The sequence below is a fragment of the Aulonocara sp. 'chitande type north' Nkhata Bay genome, linkage group LG11 (genome assembly GCF_057382095.1).
Source record: "Aulonocara sp. 'chitande type north' Nkhata Bay isolate Kocher_YH1m ecotype deep benthic linkage group LG11, A_spYH_male_GT1.1, whole genome shotgun sequence".
Lineage (NCBI taxonomy): Eukaryota > Metazoa > Chordata > Actinopteri > Cichliformes > Cichlidae > Aulonocara > Aulonocara sp. 'chitande type north' Nkhata Bay.
The window spans coordinates 35,817,503-35,832,215 of NC_141354.1; the positions used below are offsets into that span (position 1 = coordinate 35,817,503).

At 40.9% G+C, this 14,713-nt stretch overlaps 1 protein-coding gene across 1 annotated transcript in view; it reads left to right on the forward strand.

The window, feature by feature from the left end:
• rftn1b (raftlin, lipid raft linker 1b) overlaps positions 1-14,713 on the forward strand; it is a 134,098-nt gene that overhangs the window by 109,207 nt on the left and 10,178 nt on the right. The window contains exon 8 of the mRNA XM_086312340.1: positions 13,458-13,561. Coding sequence (XP_086168466.1) covers positions 13,458-13,561 — 104 coding nt within the window. The remainder of the gene's footprint in view (positions 1-13,457; positions 13,562-14,713) is intronic.

A 14,713-nucleotide genomic window follows, 5' to 3' on the forward strand; every position in this document is an offset into this window, starting at 1 on the left:
ATGAGCAAGCACAAATGGCAGTGCCATAGAGTGACAGGCTGTACCACCAACAGTATAGTAAGAAACTTTATTTTTGTTTGATTGATTTGACCATTAATTACAGGGGGGGCGGTTTGATTCCCCCCCCCTCCTGCCTGCCTGATTGTCCTTGGGCAAACCGATGAACCTTGAGCCACTTCCCACTGCAGGTCAAATACCTCCCAGTGGGACGACTCATTTTGAAACTCTTTGTCAAACTTATCTAAGGTTTAAAAGCACTATATTTGTGCAGCGTTTTTACCATCTTATGTGTCTGACTTAAGATTTTAAAAGGATCAAAAAACAGATTTTTAAAAGCTGGGTTTTGTTTTATTTTTTCAAGAAAAGAAAGCAATCTCGAGCACATACCATTTGTAAACAGTTTTTGTTATTCCTTTTGAAAACTATGGATATCATGGTACAACTGCCACTGAGTAAAATGTTCTCTTCGCCACTTCAAACACTGATATTGCCTGCTTGCTCACGCCTTGATCCCAACAACTCCTAACCCAAAAGACAAACCAGAAAATCTGCAGGGGGACTTTAGAGAAAGTGTCTCCTCCTACAGAAAAACATTAAAAGTTAATATCAGTGAAGTTCAAATTCTAGGAATGGCAGTCCAAAGTCAAAGGAAGCGAAAAGGAGCTTAAGAGCGCCAACATTGTTGTCACTCATTCCAAGAATTCACTTGCATCCCTGGCTTTGAAGAGCAGCGCTTCACAGACTCCAGAAACTAAATGATGTCTAAAATGGGATTAGGGCCCCACATCACAGCATCAGTATGGCAGTGAGGAATCTTTGAAGAAATGGTTTTAACACATCTCAGAAACACACACAAACACACACCTATTGTGTCTGTGCTCAGTCACTCCTATCGTCTGGCAATCAGGTGCACACAAAATCCCTCTCCACCGAGTTCAATAGTTTACGTTTCACATTTTATTTGTTCCGCTCGTGGTCATGGACTTTATTTCGATGGCCCTAGAAACAAAGGATACAAATTATAAAATTACATATTAAAAACATCTGATTTGGTTTATGTTCTGCGAGAGCTGTGGCCTGTGGCCTGGATGTGTACACGTACTTCAGAGAGACGATCGTTAATGTGAATCACCTCTCCATGATATCTCTATTTCCTCAGACTGAGGTGAGAGAAGAGCTGACCTACATAGAAGGAGAGTAATTTGCACTGTTCCTGCAAGTGAGAGGTCGCACCCGCTCCGTCAGGCAATGTGTCGATGATGCTGATAGCTGCAGGACAGAGGGAGAGGTTTAGGCTTATAGGGTGCAGTTTCTGTAAGGTATACAAACAGTAACATGTACCATGTAACAAAATGATAGCATTACTAAATGCACCAAATACTATTTCAACATCTTTGTATTTTTACTTCACTGTTTGTATTGCCTGGAGACTAACCAATGATCTCCTTGCTTCCATGAAACACCTCTCTCCCTTTAAATTTCTCGGATGGTTTCCTTCCAATACATTTCGTATCTCTGTAAGCCCCCAAAATGAAGGACTCAGTTGTAGAGTTTTCTTTTTCTTTTTTACTTACCAATTAATGGTCTCTGTCACATTGAAGGGTTATGGAAAACTTAAATCTAGCAATTAGTTTCATCGATGCACGATGAAACTAAAATCAAGCACATTTTGTTCAGGTCAGCTTAGCCGCAATCCCAGCAGATTTACTCATCTCAGTGACAGCCCAGCTCAGCTGAAGGCTCAGTTTATACCCTTCTACACACCCAGTCTATACTTCTCTGTAGTCAAGTCAAGACACATTTATTTGTACAACGCTATCCAGATAATCCAGTGTACCTTCCAGAGAGATGAAGTGGAAAACAAAGAGACATTTAAAACATCTATGCATGTCACGATATGTCACTGTCACATGTCACATGCACTGCAAGAGCTTCTTCCCCCGCAGTCAGAGCCCTCAACTCACTACCACCACAAGACTGATATACACATACCTCTACAAACACGCTACAATACTCACCAAAAGACTCAAAAACAACAAAAACTTTCACAAATCCACTACAAACTGGACCTGGGAACAATATGCTTATTTGCACACTCAGTCACATAGTTACTGAACATACATCTAAATTATACTATATTTGCACATTTTGCATCTTGCACATGTCTTCGTCCTGTCTCGTGTACAATATCCTGACAATAACTTGAACCTGGTATTTAATGCCTACTGCACAATCCACTCTGTATTGTCTCTGTCCTGTCTTTGTTTATTGTACAGTTAGTATTGCATAGTTATTATTATAGTATTGTATAATTAGTAATTAGTACGTTTTGATCCCTTCATTTTACCAAAATTTAGCATGTTATTTATTTGTAATTCCTAGTTTTATATCTCTTGGAGATATATCGTTTATATACTTAGAAACCATGGGGGGCTTGGGGTGAAACAGCACACTGGTTCGGTACGTTGTATACTGTGTATACTTTGTATACTCTTGTATTGACAATAAAGCTCTTGAATCTTGAATTTTGAAAATAATCATGATAGAAAAACAACAACAACAATTAAAAGTAAAAAAAAAAAACAAGACTCGAGTTGCTTCTCATGCTCACAGATGGCTAGTCATATATATCTGGTGCGCTAATGTCTGCTGTAGCCCAGGTTGTTTCTGCTGCACCCTTTAAAAAAGCAATGTCAAAGTGGTGATTAAACTGTGGGAGAACCCCGTCCTCTATGTTGTGTCCCTGGGACAGCTGTTATACTCTGCCTTGTAATGACTAAATCTTCAGACCATATGTGAACACGGGGAACCATCCACTAGACACGAAAACAAATCGAGGATTAAGTTGCAGAGGAAGTTGGTTCATTGATCAGCAACTTCAAATAACACATTTTAAGCCCAGATTTAAATTAAATAACAGTTTAGCTTTCAGGTGTTTGTTCCACATGTTGGAGCCATAAAAACTAAAAGGCTCTAATTCTGAGAATATATAGAAATGTAATTAGGTGCAAGTCCATTTAGTGCAGACTTATTTTTAAAATCTGTCTTTTGAGAGACAGGACATCGATCCAGAGATTTGGGAAATGGAGCAAAGTGCTCGATCTTTTAGAAGCTTGTTGAAATTCTACCTGTGTGGAGGTATGTAACAACGACAGGAGAGGTCTCAGTGTCTCACTCCAACAACTTTATTAACTGACAGAACTTCACATATAGTCAGCGCCAAAATCTCCACCCCCACACTTCCCTTCAACTTGTGTGTGAATGGAGCCACCTGGTGGTCCGCCACACATACCCCCCCTTGAACACACAGTCAGGTCTCCATTCAGTCCAGGACCCTGGGTCTAAGCAAACGACCCGCACGACTGAACCTGGGAGGGAGAGAACAGGCAGAGGAAGGTCCATCCTGTGAACGAGGCTGGTGAAGGCGAGCAGGAAAGGCAGGAGGAGGCTCAAACGTTGGTGGTCCGGGGGTAGTCCTGGGGGGAAAACCAGAGACTGTCAACCCCAGCGCAGGAGGTCGGCCATGGCGAGGGGCCTGGGCCGGCACTACATCACTGTCCGGAAGAACATGTGCTGGTTTAAGTCTGTCAACACACACAGTCTCCCTTCGACCCCCAAAATCCAAAACAAAATGTTTCTGGCCCGGTTCAATAACCCTGAACGGGCCGTCATACAGCGGCCGCAGCGGTGTCCTGTGGGCATCGTGCCTGACAAAAACAAACTTAGCAGTCTCTAAAGTCTTTGGAACAAAGGTGTCAGGCACGCAATGGTGCACCGGACCAGGAACCCGAAGCGAGTGCAAAAGCGGGGTGAGAGAGAGCACCGATGGATCGAAGCAGGGAGGAGGATTTTCAGGCAAGAATTCTCCAGGCACGCGGAGGGGCTGACCAAACACTAGCTCAGCTGGGGAAGCGCCGAGATCCTCCTTAACCGCAGAGCGCAGCCCAAGCAAAACCCACGGGAGGCGGTCAACCCAATTGCCATCCTTTAAGGAGGCGCGAAAGGCAGCCTTCAGCGACCGGTGGAACCGTTCACACATCCCATTAGCCTGCGGGTTGTATGCGGTTGTGCGGTGGACTTTAGCCCCCAGTCCATCAGCCATGGCCGACCAAAGCTCGGAAATGAACTGGGGGCCTCTGTCTGACGTAATGTCCGCGGGTGGGCCGAAACGCGAGACCCAGGTCGACAAAAACGCCTTGGCCACCACTGCTGCGGTAGTGGACGCCAGGGGGACCGCCTCCGGCCACCTGGTGGTCCGGTCAACAACAGTCAAAAGGTGCGTAAAACCTTGTGACTGCGGCAAGGGACCCACCAGATCGACATGCACATGATCGAAACGTTTGCCGGGTATGAAGAACGGCTCCAGGGGCGCCTTGGTGTGTTTATGAACCTTCGCGCGCTGGCAGGGAATGCACGCCCATTCCTTAACAGATTTGCGAAGGCCTGGCCAAACAAATTTAGAGCTGACCAGTTTAACAGAGGCCCGGACCCCTGGATGAGAGAGAGCATGTACCGAGTCAAAAACTTGACGACGCCAGGAAGCGGGAACCACAGGGCGAGGGCGGCCGGTGGAAACGTCACAGACGAGGAGGGGACCACCGTCCTGCACGGGTCTGTCCTCCAGTATGAGGCCCGTCTGGGTGGATTTAAGCGCGAGGATGTCAGGGTCACCGCTCTGATCGGCAGCCATGGCGGAGTAGTCTATGCCGAGAAAGACGGGAGAAACCAGCGCACGGGACAAACAGTCAGCCACATGATTGGATTTACCAGCCACGTGCCGAATGTCCGTGGTAAACTCAGAAATGGCTGCCAACTGGCGCTGCTGGCGTGCACTCCATGGATCGGAAACCTTGGACATGGCAAACGTCAAGGGTTTGTGGTCCACGTATGCGGTAAAGTGACGACCCTCGAGAAAAAACCGGAAATGACGAGACGCCAGGTAGATGAGCTGTAAACAAGTTTTACTGTGTCAGCTTTAGACACACTATTTAAGCCTGTTGAGAGTCACAGTGCATGTACAAGCCACTTTGCAACACATGTCAACCCCAGCTACTACATTTTAGTGTAGTTTCGATCCATGTCACATCTGTTTCTACTGATGCCTGCTGACTGTACTGTACTGTTCTTTACTGTGGGTCTATTTCGGTACGGCAGGTAGATGTGCTCCTGTGTGAAAGGGAGGTCCTAGAGCTGAAAATGCTGCCAAATAATGCAGATAGAAATCTGTTGCCTGTACTGTTCCTAACTTAACTACAACTTCATAAAAAGTGGCTCCACATCAACCAGCCATAGCAGCGAAAGCTTCTCAGGTGATTATATATTCAGGCCGTACAAATTTGGTTCAGTTAGTTATTTCTTTCTTTTGGGGAACCATGCACAAAAGCAGTATCTTCTGTTTCAGATTTACCAATTAGCTCAATAACCTGAATTCAGTTCAGTTTTATTTATACAGCACCAAATCACAACAACAGTCGCCTCAAGGTGCACAACAGCACTCCCTCATTTAATCTTCCCAACTGCGATATCATAAATAATAATTAGTTAAATATCAAATAAATTTTAAGTACTTTCTACCCAAGCGTAGAGCTGCCACCCAGGCAAAAGAAAAATAGAGCTATATCACATTATAACGTGAAAAGTTTATTGTTCTAACAAAATACTTTTCATTTTTGTACAACATAATATCACGTTATTACAATATACATAATTATCATGTTCGTACAATCTAATATTTATATTGTAAGAACGTGAAAGGTTTTTTGTTATAACGTGATAATTATGTATATTGTAATAATAACGATATTATGTTGTACAAACATGAAAAGTAGATTTTTAGAACAATAAACTTTTCATGTTATAATGTGATATAGCTCTGTTTATCTTTTGCCTGGGTGGCAGCTCTACGCTTCCGTAACTTTCAGTAAATTTCACTGATAACAAATAATTTCACTTTCACATTTTTAATTGTGGGATTTTCCTTGTAATACCAGATTTGTCTCTCACCTCTGCCAATCTATTGTAGCATGAAGGGGTGATGAGAATAGAAAAAAGCATTATAGGAAAATAGGTGTCAAGTTCAAAGTGTCTGAAGTATCTGAAATGAATCCCTTCTGATGTGTTTGTACGTGTCTGAGTTAAGTCAAAACCTTCACTGTTTGTTCCTTTCCTCTCCAGTTGTCTAACTGAAGAGAAAAACAGCCTTTCCTATCACAGTTGTTCTCTTGACCTCTCTTTTTTATAACATAAAATAATTGAATCTGCTTCTTTTAAAGCTGATGGCTTTTCTGATCTTAGACTGATTTTTAATTGTCGGCTCCAACCATCAAATGGCCATATTTTCTGTGTCTTCTAAAGTGCATAATAAAAGCCCTCACTGACATATGATGAACACTAACATCTGCACCAGCTGATCCTTTGTTTGCCCAACCACCTCATCATGTGTTATCAGGTTACATGGCCTAGTCTTGACTCAAAAGTAGGCTAATGCCTTATAAAAGCCAAAGATTGAATGCACTCTGTAAGCTTTATTATTGTTGCAGTAATCCAGTTTTAAGCTCAGGAAAGGTTCCCCGAGGGACAAGGGAGGAAAGGAAGAAATACAATTATAAAAGTAAATGCACATAAATGATAACGGTAGAGTAATGGCAAATAAAATCAATTAGATAATATTAAAAATATCTTGTTTACCAATGACAGATAGTATTGTTAAAGACTGTGTTGCACAGTCACAAGTAGTACTAAATGGATCTACTGATTATATTCTTTCATAAATGTATGTTTTGAAGGTCAAAACTGAGGCTTTAACCTCAGGAAAAATTAAAAGTTGAACATTAGTGTAAAAGTGAACATGAAACATGATTTTCTGTCTGTTAAAACTGCATCTTATACCACACCCCTAAAGTCATTAAGTTGCCTTTGTAGGTCTTGAAAATGGGTCATTATCTCTCAGTCATCTATGTTGCCCCAGCTGCGTCACCAATGCCCCAAAACACCCTGTTTGTAAAGGTGAAATACATCTAACAAAGCAGCATTATGTGGTGCCTGAAAACACACCGGACATGTGACGTTCCTTAATAATTCCACTTTGTGTATGCTCAAACATAACAAAGTGGACACAATGTGCCTGTTTTATTAGCACCAATGGGTCTGTCTGTAGACGTACACTTTCTAATGTCACAATGCGTTTTTATGATTTGAATTTTTTGAAGTCTTTAAGGACCTCTTGCCTCTACTGGAGGAGCATGGTTGCATGGTAGCTTTTCCATTAGCAAGCTGACAAATTGGACATGAAAAGCATCTAAGACCAGCACTCAATACGCTGCTATTCAGTGTTTTAACACTGAAGACAATACCTTTAAAAGTCAGCTAAAAATATTGAATATTTTACTTTTGCGATGAAGGCTGCTGACACTCAGAAAAGGTTGTTACAGGGCTTTAAAAAGTGGATGCTGAATCTTCTGTTGCTGTGACAACACACCGGGTTGAACGAACCTATCAGGAGCTGCAGAATCTGAATGTCTTTTTATTAAATGGTATTTGCTTCATTATTACTGGACTGAGTCTGCAAGCCTTTTGACCTCGATTGCCTTCAAATATAGTCAGAGACGGTGAAAAACAGAATTATGGGCTGTTATGTTGTTCAGAGTCAAGGGTTTAAAGAAAAAACAGCCGAGCTGTGTTTTCGTACCACTGATTCACAGAGTGCACGTTAAACATCGAGCTGATGTGAACCCTCGTCTGCTGCAGGCCCGAAAAAATACTTTGTCTAAAGGTCTATGTTCACAAAAACTGGGTAGTATATCCCCGTGCCTTGTCTGAGAGTGGTAGAGGGGAGGTTAAACAGCAAGAAACCAGCTTTTAAAGGCTGAGAAAGAGAAGGACAGAGTCCTTCATTCCTACTAAGATAGCCCAGCTACCCTATTACAGGATAAGGCGGAAATGTTTTTAGAAAAAAATGGATTTAATTTTAACTAGCTTTGACCATGGCGGTTAAAATACTTCTTCTCTGTCCTCTGACTGTGTGGCCCTCCTTTATAGTCACACTCAGATAACATCGAAGGCAAAGATGGCGGTGTGATTGCTTTGTTTTTCAGCCTCACAGGTTGGTGCTGGAGTGCTGATGCAGCGAGGTGGCCCTGCATAATAAGTCAGGGAGAGCAAGAGCCACACTCCAGGGACTGTGATTAACTTTCACCCACTCCAAAGAACAGCAAGTCATTACAGAAAAATTATTTCTCAATTTACTTTCTGGGCAGGCTTTGAAAGAGAGCCTGTTTCTGGGAGTGGTTCCAACATAAACCACCGAAAAATGTAGATGCACCGCTCCCTGTAGGAACTTAGAAAGTAATGCTTGTGTAAATAATGTCTGGAGCTGTGTCTTGTATCCGAACGATTAGCTCTTTATAACCTACAGCTTGATGTGTGGCTGCTTTAGGTCTGTTTGTGCATGTTGCTTCACTCTGATCAATAAGAATCTCTGGAAGAAAAATGCAGAGTTGCATAATGGGATGGGTTTAAGTGTTTTTGCTTGAAGTCTGTCTCGTAGAAAACAATGAGCATTGTGTGCTGATCAGTCTTTTTGTCAGTGATGTGCTCATTCTTCTGTATGATTACCATGAAATCCAGTCGCAGTCAGCAGAGGGTAGTAGTGATATAGTCACAGCAGCTGGAATAGTTATGTAAATTATCCAAGTTTCTAGATGTGGAATTATAATTAATCAGCTGAAGTTATATACACAGACTGCATTAGTCGAGGTAGTGGTAGAGGCATTAAAAGTATCAAAGTAATAAACTATCGAAACACTTGAGCTGAGTATTTTTAGTTATACACAGTGTGCATTAAAACAACAAATGCTGGCCATAAAAGCTAGTCAAATAATAGCATTTCAGCTGTAGCAGCTGTATTAATACTAATAGTAGTTCATGTAATAGTGGTTGTTCACATTTAGGGGATGTGGCACAGCAGAATTGGTTATCTAGTAATCTCAAAGTTGGTAGTTTGATGCCTGGCTGCCCTTGAGAAAGACACTGAATCCCAAATTGCTCCTGTTGTATCCACTGGTGTATTAGTGTAAGCGTGTGAAAGAAAGTGCTGCATGAATGTCTGTCTAAACGGGTGAACGTGGCTTATACGAAAAAAGCACTTTGAGTGTTTAGAATAGCGAAGCAGCAAGTAAGTGCCAGTCCATTTATCATTCTCATGGTTGTTTCTTTTATTCATATTTGTGTGCGATTATCGCACAATAAGTTAGTGTTTCATGGTGTGTTAGCATTGTGATCCCTTAAAAGCTGACCTGTTACTTGAAACCAGCCTGTACTTTTGGCTCAAGGGGATTACTTTTACTTACTCTGACCTCATTATTTAATAACCTGGCTATGTTTAATGTGAGTGTCCACATTAAACATTGGAGAGAAAATTTGAAAGCTCAGTAGATCACATTTAAGCGTTGGTCACATTTAAGAGTTATTTCCCAAAATATGAATGCTACAAAACAAAATCAAATTCTTACAGTAAATATGTCGTGACGATAATGTCTTCTGCACAGTGGTCACTTTTTACTGTGTATACATGTGTGTTACATCATTATATAATGTAACCATTGTATGCCACCGCTCAGAGAAATAGACCCAAAAGCAGAACAGAAAACAGGCAGGATAAAAATAAAGTCAAGTACGCCAGGTAAAAGTCTCTTACAGGGTGAAAAGCAAGCTGGCAGCCAAGAAAAAAGAGGCAATATGAGCAGAAAAAGTTAAAAAAAAAATACAAACAGATGAGGAAAAAAATTGCCATGCTGAGGGAAGGTGCATAAATACAATCTAACAAAGGAGGGAAATGTTGCCAGTGTATATGCAGGGACTAATGAGGGTGAACAGAAAGGTGGGAAAGTGTGGAAGGTAGGAGTGTCAGGCCTGAAATGACATGTGAGTCAATTCATGATAACAGGCAAATAGACATAAATGAACAACATAACAGCAAATCAGGACAATTACACATGAAGTAGACAACTGATAAGAGCAGAAGAACTAATATTATGAGTCCTCTCATTCACTACAACTAAGTGTGACTGTTGCGATTACTTACATCACAGTTATTTTGTGAATGCAGAAAAATGCAATCATATCTACACAGCCTACAAACCCATTATACAACATAAATGTCTTAAACATGCATCATTTAAAGGCCATCAGGGGGGAAATTCTCTGGTTTAAAAAAACTGGTTATATAGAGGTCTGTGAAGTAAACAACCTTACCGGCTCCCTTGTCTGTGTCTACCTCAGTTTCTCAATAAGCTCTACTCCTCACTTTGGGACTTCATATGACGGTGGCCATTTCCATCTTTTATATACAGTTTATGGCTGTAATCTCTGTTTCTTTAAAGCCTCTCAACTCTCTCATGCCATACAACCAAAAAAGTTTAGTTCCAAGACTACGTTTTTAATATTTATGTTACATGCAGACGTCTGTGAGAATTCAAATAAGAAATAAGAAAAGTGTGTGGCCTCTAGATTGCCAACTCGATCTATTATCATAAAAAATAATTCATCACCAGACAAACACTATCACCGGCAACATTGCAGTGGACAACTATATACAATCCCTGCTACAAAGCAGGGGTAATTAAAATAGACTGCCTTCAGAAAATGGCATGATTAACATAGCTCATTGATTTGTTTTTGTACTATTACCAAACAAAGGAAGAGTTTTTAAAAAACGGCTGGTCTGCCTCTGGTTTGGATTTCACTGTGAAGCCTATATTCATGAATTTGCGGCAGCTCGTTCAGTGAGAAAGGGACGCTCGTCTGGCACAACATCTCTGTGACGGAGGCTGAAGAAAAATTTTGCTGGTGCAGCTTTAAATAGAGAAGAGCCTCATCTTTCTCATTACCATGACGTCTAATGCAGCATGTGTAGGTGTGAAATATTCTCAGGTCTCTTGTACAGATGATCGCTGCACTATGAATAGACCCTGTGGAGTTCTGTGGTGTAGTTTATTCATGTTCGCTGCCTTCTTGACTCATATCAGACCTCACACTGCACCACTGAGCTTAACAGTCTGGAAATGATGAACTGTAACGGCTTGAATGCTCTTTTGTTTTATTTTTGCCTTTCAAGTGATCTTAATTATACATAGCCCCTAATTTCTAGGAGTCCTGGTGAAGATGGGGTCTTTCTTTGAGGTGTTTAAATAAGTAGTAAATCTGTTGGTGTGTGTGTGTGTGTGTTTTGCATGTGTGTGTGTGTGCGCGCGTGCAAATGCATTTGTTGTTGAAGGTGTAAAAAATCTGTCTGACACGCGTTGCGGTTTTTCATTTTTAGAAGACGTCTAACATGGCACGATGGCAAACCACACACACTTCCTCTCACAAAAGCGTGTGTCCATGAATTTGTGCATGTGTGTAGGTGCGTGTGTTTTCAACGTAGCGTTGAGAATAGAGCAGGGCGATATGGCCAAAAATATTTATCACGATATATATTTGAAAATTTGCGATAACGATATAACCGACGATATAATTGATGCGAGACAAAATACAACTCCACAACATTACTAGCGCAAAAAGACAACCTTCCATTTATTTTCACTTAAACAAGAAGCTGGTTTTTATGTACATTAAAGCTTTATAAAAATGTAACAGTGCAAATGCAAATTCCTTGCTGAAAGTTTAACCAAAAGGCATTTCCAGTAGAAATGGGCTGACATATCCTGAGCATAACCATGTATAATATCCACTGAAGTTAAAAAGAGGTGCTTTGCAACATTAAACTGCAGTGTGCAGTACGCATTTTTCGGACCATAAGGTGCACAGGATTATAAGGCACATTAAGCGAAACAAAGCAGTCAGATAAATCAAACTTGATTAAACTCATTCTTCTTGCTTCCTCCACTTCTGTACCATTGATTCATTAATGTTGAATTCTCTGGCAGCTGCTCTATTCCCATGTTGCAGTATATTAATGACTAACCTCATATTGTGGATGGATTATCTCAGTTGTTCTCCTGACTGAAGTTTGGTCCGTTTACAGCATCCTGCCATGCGATTGCATTTGTCTCTAACCATGAAGAACCTTAACGTTAACTTTTATAAGTGGAAAAGTGTTAGTGTTCGTCCTCCAGCTTCACTGTTTATGTTATGCTAATATAGCTGTGTCGCTAGCGATCACGTAGCACATCATTATATACCAGCTAGCCCAACTTCAGTAACCCTACAAACGTCACTGCTGTTTAGTTTCCTGTCTTCATTTATGTTGGAAGTGATAGCAGAGCTGTACGTTTGATTTTTTTCAGAAATCTCTCAGTCAGAACATGCAATATCATGCTTAGGTAACTAGCAAAACTAGCGAGCTAACTTCCGCTAGCTTCCTGCTAACTTCTAACTCCGTTAAATGTAATAACTTTTGTTTTCATGGATGCCTGGAAGTTAAACTTTATAGTTACACCTGGTAAAGCAGCAATGCTGATCGTTTTATTAAAGATGAAAGAATTTAGACAGTTTTTAACGCTCAGTGATGCTGCAGTGTTGTTTGACCTGAAGTATACGGAGTTTAGGACCCAGATTACTCCCAGATTTAAGAGCATCTTAGTCCGACAAATACGACAATAACGACGGCCGTTTGCATGTTCTGCAAAAAAATGTGCTTTGTCGTGTATCTGACGGACAAACACCAAATCAGTTTCACATCACTGAAGTTGCACCATTTTTACAAACCAATTCTGGTTCATCTGTTTCACTCAACAATCGGCCATGTGCGTATGAAAACAAAGGCACTGCGCATGCGCGTTTTACTCCCATTCTATCGCGATATTTCATTTTCCTATCGTTGCCTAACATTATACCGGTATTACCGTGAACGGTATAATATGGCCCAGCCCTAGTTGAGAACGTTAACGTTGAATAATGTGCCCCCCACCCCGAGCCTAAATAAGCTCCTGTGTTTGATTTAGATCCATCACTCAGACAACATGGATATGGTTCATTTAATTGTATTTTAATAGCTCAAATGGTATTAAAATGTTTTCACAAAGTGAGCAGTGTCACATGAGTAGTGTGTTTGCTCAAGGACTTACAGTGCTGACAAATACCTGTTGGGAATAGAGATGGTTGCAATGTTGACTCATGGCAGCCGGGGAGTTTCTGTAGCACTTGATTTATGTCTCAGTTTTTATTCTTTCCTGTGTCCGCTGCGGTTGAAAACCACCTTTCAGACATACATGGTATGAAAGCCATCATATCTGAGAGGGAGGCAGTTTTTCTAAATGAGACTTGAGTTCTAAGCAAAGCTGACAGCTCTTGATTGCATTTCATAGCTTGATGCTTCACAGCTGTAATCACAGTTGCACTCTGGAATATAATATGCTCGCTTATGTGGCGTTTAAGGGATAAAAGATCAGGATTATGTGCATTTTTAGGGCTGTTTGAGTTGATTGTAAGTTGTAATGGGCATCTTATTTTCTCCACAGGGTTTGCAGGTCAAGGCTGATTATGTTCCTCTGCTTCAGTCTCTGGCCACATATGGATGGAGGCTTACTTGTGTGCTACCAACTCCTGTAATCAAGACTAACAGGTAATCCCATTGTCTGACTATTAAAGGGGGATCAAGTAATCTGTGACATCTAATGACCTCTGTTGGCAGCCAGGAGGAACTGCAGCAACTATAATGATGAATATTGCTTTAAGTCCATTTACAAGTGTGAACTAGAGCTGCAGGATTTCAGTGTGTTCCAAGAGGTTAATACTTACAACTACATGTGTGTATATATTGGAATCTAAAATCTGTTTCGAGAGTTCTACACATTAGAAAATAAACACTGAATCCCATTTCCCTAATATAACCGTGTCCAAAACGCTTTATTTCACCCCATATGTGTGCATAAATCTCATGGAACAGGACTCCAACCTGGCCCACTGGACAGCTTTAGAAAATGTGAAGGAGGGGATTGATTTTGAACTTTTAACTGTATTTTAACTGTTTTATAACTTTTCCTACTAATAAAGTTTAATATCCCTGCCATAGGGATACATCTAGCAACAGGTTGTCTCCCTTAAACGACACACTCATTAAAAGAGTGCAGGCTTATGTTGAAGGTGTATATAAAACAAGTAGTTACAGCATTTTTGCTCTTTTTGCTTCATTGAGGTGAAGCTGATCATAACTTTTGCATGAATAACTAGATTAATTTCAGTAGGTAGCAAAGTAGTAACATAATATCTCACGTGTAACAAAAGAAACATCAAATGGAAATCTGGGTCTTGTGTAAAAAGCTTATCGTACAAGTTAAAATTCACATCTAAAGTTATAAACTTGTAGTTATATGCTACATTCCTGTGAAAGCTGGCACATGGTGCGATATATAATATGCGCAAGTTATTGTACAAAGAAATATGACAGTTCTGGCAGAAATTGACCTAAATCTCTGCTAATGTAGGCTGAGCTTTGAGCAGCGCAGCAGCTGCAGCTCTGACTGTTGATGGAAAATCTCTTCACAGAAATGTAACGGTTCCTCATCTAAGCCTGTGCTGACTCATCACTCATCGCTGCTGTATGAGTGTACATCCGCTTTTGGTCAAAGGCCTCGCATGCTCTCAGTCACACTGAAGGCTTCACTTCAAAACAGAGTTTGTTCCACAACACGCAGAGGATGATTTGTGCCGTTTGTGACATCCAATTCCTGAATGTTTTAGTCGTTTATATTTTTAACATTGTTGTAACACAATT